Source organism: Castanea sativa, chromosome 4 (genome assembly GCF_040712315.1).
Source record: "Castanea sativa cultivar Marrone di Chiusa Pesio chromosome 4, ASM4071231v1".
In the NCBI taxonomy this organism is placed as follows: Eukaryota; Viridiplantae; Streptophyta; class Magnoliopsida; order Fagales; family Fagaceae; genus Castanea; species Castanea sativa.
Window position 1 is genome coordinate 29,742,832 of NC_134016.1, and position 6,784 is coordinate 29,749,615.

A 6,784-nucleotide genomic window follows, 5' to 3' on the forward strand; every position below is an offset into this window, starting at 1 on the left:
TTTTCATGGTAAGTTATACAAACATTCAGTGAATTTTGAACCCTAGGACTTCATCCTCATTTTTTCCTTTGCAAGAAGAGGAAGTTTCATTTAAGCTAAGCAATTTTAGGTATCATGAAGTGAAATTTGCTTATACATTTGGGAATGACATTTTTTCCTTTAGATAGGAAGTACTTCAAGATGCCATTTATTATCACAAGAAATAGTAAAGGACAAGGGCCAGTAGCAATAAATTGCAACATGAAGCTTTGCCAAGCACGCCACCATTATTAGACATGTTCGAATACTGTGTACTTGTAGGACCAAAGGAAGCAGTACCCATAGTTCGAGTAGAACCTGGAAAGGGTGATGGAGACGGCGTTACGGTTTTAAATGGGATTAATGGATTACGTGATGACGGAGATCCCAAGGGTGAGGCTGCACTATAATTTTGCTTTCCTGCATGAAATGTGTCATTACTACAGCAGATAATCAAGTTCGAAAATACTAAGTTTGGTAACTATTGATGCTAGTTGTTACCTGGGCACTGGACATAAGAAGAACTTGATAAACTGCAAAAAGAAATAAAACATGCGTTACAATTTTAATGTTCAAAACATTAATAAAATTTGAAATTCAAATTAGAAAAGGATAAATTTATTTGGTGTAATGTTTCACATGTTTGATTCATTGAGTTTAACCTTAAGGAAGGAAAGTGACATTTGCAAAGATTTAGGGCCAATGCAAAACTTGCTCGGACTAAACCTTAAGCTGGCCTGTGTTTATGTGTGATTGGGATATTTTCGATAGTAAAGGCTCATAAACAGAAGACCGGGAGGGTAGACGGCCTTGACAGGGTTGTCGGCCTCACGGATAGGTGACGAAGGACCCTCTTAAAGGATGACCCCAAAGCCGATGGGTGCGTCCCATACGAACGAGAAAACTGAAGCAACGGGATGGAGAAAATCGACGAGTCCTTCGTTTCCATTCGTGTTCTCCACACATGCTCCTACAAGAAAATATCTTGTACATCACGTACCAAGGCCATATCACGCCCGTGTATCTTCCTCATATGGAAAGACACTTTACAATTATGGAAACCCTAATACCAAATACCCTCTGCAAGGAAAGATCTTTACTTTTAGAGAATCTCAATTCCCTACCAAAGGACCAAACCTTTCCTTTCCTCATGTATGCATAAAATCCCTAGATTTCTCACCATAGAGTTTTTAGAGATTTCTCATTCACTAACTTGACATTTGGAGGGTTCTCAGCTAGTACCATACCAGTGCCTTCTGTTTGGTCCATTTTGCTTTTATTCTTCAAGTACCCATTGGAATGCTTTGGAGCCAACAACTCACTGACGATGTCATCACATTATCAATGTGAGTTATCAATTCTTTCATTTGTTCCCGTACATGCATTAGGGTACATTAGATCTATCTTTTGTGTCTCACAGTAGCATTAATTATTCTCACACATTTTTATTGTACATTGTTCAAACATATCACTTATTTCATGTTTTAAATGTGGACACATTAATAAAAATGTGAACATTGGGTGTGAAATTATGGACATTGCATGAATAAAGTATACATTAATGAATGTGATAGAACAATTACTATTGCTTTTTTACCTTCTGAAAATTTTGCCACCACTATGGCCACGGTACATACACGTGCTGACATTGCAACCAGCTGCTGTTTGATTCACATACGCATCACCTATAAAGAGATTAGATCCTTTGCACTGTAAATGAGAGCATGGGACAGCGATGCCAGATGGAAAACATTGCAAGCTGATGAGCAAGAATACAAAATCAGATGTGAAGATATATGCAGAACATGAAAAATAATAAACAGCAAATTTTTTTTTCCTAATGTAATTAGTGTGTGGATGTATGTTGCTTACTTGAGATCGGATGTTCCACAATTGCATTTGATGCAGTTGTTGGCAGTTAAAGCATACGAACCATTTGGCACAATTAGACTCTCATTGTACCAGTTAAGATTTTTCGAAGAACACGCTGCATTGATGATAAGTCTATGGAAGATTATTTTAATGAAGCTGGTCTATCTATCAATGTGTGCAACAGTGCAATTTAAGGTATTCTTGGCCATTACAGAGCATAGGTTCATCTTAAGAAAAATTACTTTATTTTGCATGCACCTGTAGAGGCCAAACTCTTCTACTCAGCTGATAACTGATTGCATAAACAAATCAGCTAGCACCTAAGGGACCAAATCAACCAATAAAAACAAGAACTTTTGATTTCCTGCCAGGATATGAACACAGCCTAAATGTAATTCTTAAGGCTCTGCAAACCTTCAAACAGGCTTAATTGATTCATGTACCATCACTCTCTATTCTGGGTTACTGACGATTGAGCAGCAGCTAAGCTCTGGGGAATTAATCTCTGCAAAGGGTAGGGAAGGGAACCAAAAACAGGTAATTACAAGGAGGAATTCATTGTTTATAATATTTATTAATACAGTGAAAAGCCAAACCAAATTATTATTGAATGTTTTGGACCACCCTTATTTTCTAGTAGAGGGCATGCTACTAGTATGTAAGGTTGTGTGATTTGCTGAAATATAGTGAGTACAGCCTTCTTACAACTACATGTAACCAATCCAAACTTTTGATAATAATAGTTTTATGAAATATGATACAAATTAGATACTCAATAGGTTTAGAGCCTTACTCCTAGGATATTAATAATTATCGGATCACCAGGTGGTTAAAGTTGTTTGTGTTGGTACAACTAGGTTTTAATTTTTAATTTTTTTTGAGATAGTTACAATATGGTATTAATTTACAGCCAGAACATTTTTTCTCTAGACCCTTAATTAGCACTTTATGCTTGGAAATGTGTAATTTTCTGAGCTTACAACTATGTATATGGCCCTTTTAACTATCAATCTTGTCTGCATTACAAGGTTTGGAGGGATAGGGAATAAGGTGAAAACAATAATATATTAGAACTACTAAATAGTTTCCCCTATGACCAATTGACCATTAAAGTGTGTGCGCTCAAGTATGTACCTAACAATTTTGACTCTTGTCTTTTATATATATGTTTTTTTTTTTTTGGCTAAACTTTATATATATGTTTTGTTATTATTGTTATATGTACGTAGTATTATTTATCTTTTTGGTTGGAGGTGTCAATTGAAGATTTTAGCGTGTAGTTTCGCAACAATAATACCCTTTAACCCACAAATATGTGAATACGCAAAATGTCTGCCACATTCACTTAACCAAAAATTGAAGGAAAAAGAAAGTGTGCCACATTCCAAATTCTTGTCCAGACAAAAAGAAAAAGTGATCATAATAGGAAAATCTTGTTACACATTTGATATTGCACTTTCTATACACACTTTCTTTAAAATCATGTTTCAAGACACAATTTTAGTTAAAATTACAAAATTAAAAAAAAAAAAAAAACATGATTTCATAATTTTAATTGAAATCATGTTTTCAAAACACAATTTTAGCCTACGTGGCAATGTGTATATGGTGAATGTGTACATAATAAGGAGTGTCATTATTATTCTCACAATTTTACACATTTATAGAGGAGAATTCACTGGCTTCTGTACTGACCAGACCAATTTTTCTTGATCAGTAAGTACAATTTTTTTTTTTGGTAAGTAGCTATAGATCAGTAAGCACATGTCATAGCAAGCACCTAACATCAACATAAAATCCTCAAAGCTGAGTGTCATAAACTAAGCTTTGCTAACCTGAAATTGGAATGGCTAATATGTCTCCCTGATCAATTACCGGTTGTCCAAGCCCATTGATAGCCTCCAAATCCATAACAGTTGTGCCGAATTCAAGTCCTATGCTGCTCAAGTTCTCTCCACTTTGCACCACATATGACATGTACACTGTGGTGACCCCATGGTTACTATTGTTGAAGCATGTACATGGCAATGGTATAACTAGGCTCTGCCTGTTTAACAATGGGTTACTGGCATTAATTCCATTCACAATTGTAATTTGCTCAGCACTAACAATCCCACCATATCCATGTGATACAGATTCTGCAGTGTCAGCTTCCTGGACTCTATAAGTGGTGGACATAGACCGTCGGATACCATCCACGCATGGACATGAAATGGGTACTTTGACATGAGAGTTAGCTCGAAGAATCTGATTCCCTAAAGATGGTATTTCAGGGTTGAAGGAGTTAGCAGCTAGGATATTAGAAATATTTACTTGGAAACGAGATGCAATCTCAGAGATCTTAGAGTCCCATGGCAAAATATAAGAGAGAAGAGAGGTGCATGAGTCCGAAGAGCTACATGGTTCGATTACAGATTTTGCATGTATAAGAGGAGTAAGAATGAAGAATGAAAGAATTGGAAGGACTAGAGGAAGAAGTTGCACTAGATTTCTCATTTAACTTTTTTGTAAGTTGCTAGAATTGTGTTGGAATAAGATAGTGTATTGTTAAAGATGTTATCCTTATCATTCATTCAATAATTTTGGAATGATGTTGTTAGGTGTATGTATCATAACTATGAGGCACAAGGTGACATCCTGGATAAATGAAGAGACTTTGAAAGGAGGATATGATGGTATGGTACTTATCTAACTCACTCACAGCTAAGCCGAGACCAACCAGTCATATTGGTACAACGAATGTTAATTGTTCCCAAAAACAACTGCGCAATAGATCACGCCATATCTTTGCCCAGGTAAAAGTAGAAAAGTACAAGACCTTTAAAATGATGGGTACCAAATTAGAAGTTTTGTTACATCATAGCAACAATAGTAAAATTAAAAGAACAAAATTTATTTTAAGTTATATGACAATGCAGAGACTTAATTAAGATGTGTTTGTTAGATTCCATTCTCTTGATGTAAATTTCATGTAAACAAATAGAAACACATGTTCATATTTTTAATTATTATTATTATTTTGTTGAGAAACAAATGCACACACACATAAGGGAGAGGGAAAAGAAAATGGTTCTAACATAAAGGCACACCACAAACTCCACTCAAAAACCATAATAACTTTTAAGGAACTACGGGGTAAGTTATATTACACACAAAATACTCTCTTAAGTAATTTGTGATAATAATCATTTTCTTATAGAAACAAACCACACACACACACAAGAGAGAGAGAGAGAGAGAGAGAGAGAGAGAGAGAGAGGTTCTAACAACTACACGCACACACAAGGGAGAGGGAAAATGGTTCTAACACAAGGACACATCACAAACTCCACTCAAAAGGTATGGTAATTTTATATCTACTATATTTTTATAACATGTAATATATTTGAAACTAATTACTCAAATATAATAACATATACAAATTTTTACAAAATATTTCAAGATAAATTAATCCATAATGTCTCTGTTCATGAGACATTGTATTTAAATCTATATATATCTAAAAGCTAAAGCGTAATATTTATTATTATTACGCTCCTATTGAGCCACCTCATCCGCCATATCATTATTCTTTTTTATATTTAATTTTTAATTTTAATTTTTTACAATATTAAATATATAAATATATTGTCTTTTCAAATTCATCTTAGACTGTTTTAATTTTACATATTCAAGGACTTTAATTTTGATGTTATAAATAAATAATTCAAAACAAAAGTATTGTTTATGCATATTCATCTTGGGTTTTTACTATAAATTTGTCACTCTCTTCCATTATATGCATAATTTTTCCATGAAAAAAGGTACTCTCTCTCTCTCTCTCTCTCTCTCTCTCTCTCTCTCTCTCTTTTCATTTTTTGTTGGATTTTTTTTATTTCTTTTGCATCTCTACCTTAGATTGATGAATATTTGTGTTTTCTTAAACTTTACTTTTGGTTTATTATAATTGAAAATGAAACGATAAAAGGCTAGCCACTGTACCTCCTATTATCTAACTCATCCTATACATAACTCATAAACTTAATGATTTTCTAATGAGTGAAAAAGATAGAAACCTAAACTAAGGATGTATATATATATATACACACACACACACACACACATCCCTTTTAGAGAGGAATGACTATTCCTCAATTAAAGGAATACTTATTCTATATAATAAACATCCAACCAAATGATTGAATAGTTATTCCATTTGTTTGTTTGTTTGAGTGGATTACCAGTAGGCAAGTAGGGATATAGGTGAATCAAATTGTTCTTAAATCGCTCATGCTTGGCTAGATAAAAAAAAAAAAAACTCATTCATGTTCGTTTTTTTTTTTTAAAAAAAAACAAGCCAAACTTGAAGTTTTAGTTTTAGGTTTGTTTAATAAACAAGTCAAGTTCAAGCTTATAAAAAAAGAAAAAAAAAAAAAAAAGGTTCATGAGCAGGCTTGTAAATGACAGGACTCAGTAGCTTTTTTATTATTATTATTATATTTTTTAAGGCTAAGATGAAAACCTATCTTCTAAGTTTCTTTAGAATTCATTTCAATCCTTTAACTTTTTTTTTTCTTTTTTTTTTTAAATTTTAGCTCTTTAAGTTTCATATTTATTCAAGTCAAATTTTGTCAAAATTTTTTGAAAAAAAAAAATCTAGAAAATACTTTTCAATTATTAATGAATTTTTTAAATTTAAAAAATAAATTGGAGAAAATTTTAAAAATTGGAAATTTAACCACAACATATAACAAAAATTGATGAAAAATCTTTAATTGAATGAACTTGAAAGTTAGATGACTAAAAGAATAAAAGTAACGTTAAAGGACTAAAATGAATTTTGGTGAAACATAGATGGTGGGTTTTTCATTTTAGCTTTTTAAAAAAAAAAAAAAAAACTTTTATAAAAGAAAGT

The 6,784-nt window shown here is 32.8% G+C and overlaps 1 protein-coding gene across 1 annotated transcript; it reads right to left on the reverse strand.

Moving 5' to 3' along the window:
* LOC142631021 (lysM domain-containing GPI-anchored protein 1-like) lies at positions 1-4,445 on the reverse strand. The gene is made up of 5 exons (XM_075805080.1): positions 3,726-4,445; positions 1,891-2,005; positions 1,616-1,777; positions 520-551; positions 1-438 (listed from the first exon to the last, which is right to left on the reverse strand). Exons 1-5 carry the CDS (start codon positions 4,384-4,386, stop codon positions 194-196), a joined length of 1,215 nt encoding a protein of 404 aa, XP_075661195.1. The 5' UTR covers positions 4,387-4,445; the 3' UTR covers positions 1-193.
* Positions 4,446-6,784: the final 2,339 nt, after the last annotated feature.

What these genes read in the sequence shown, in the direction of transcription:
- LOC142631021 (XM_075805080.1), bottom strand. Translation starts at nt 4,386, where the DNA reads ATGAGAAATCTAGTGCAACTTCTTCCTCTAGTCCTTCCAATTCTTTCA. An exon ending in TGTGGAACATCCGATCTCAA is followed by an intron (nt 1,778 to 1,890) that starts GTAAGCAACATA and finishes CTTGCTCATCAG; the next exon opens with CTTGCAATGTTTTCCATCTG. An exon ending in GGTGGCAAAATTTTCAGAAG is followed by an intron (nt 552 to 1,615) that starts GTAAAAAAGCAA and finishes TTCTTTTTGCAG; the next exon opens with TTTATCAAGTTCTTCTTATG.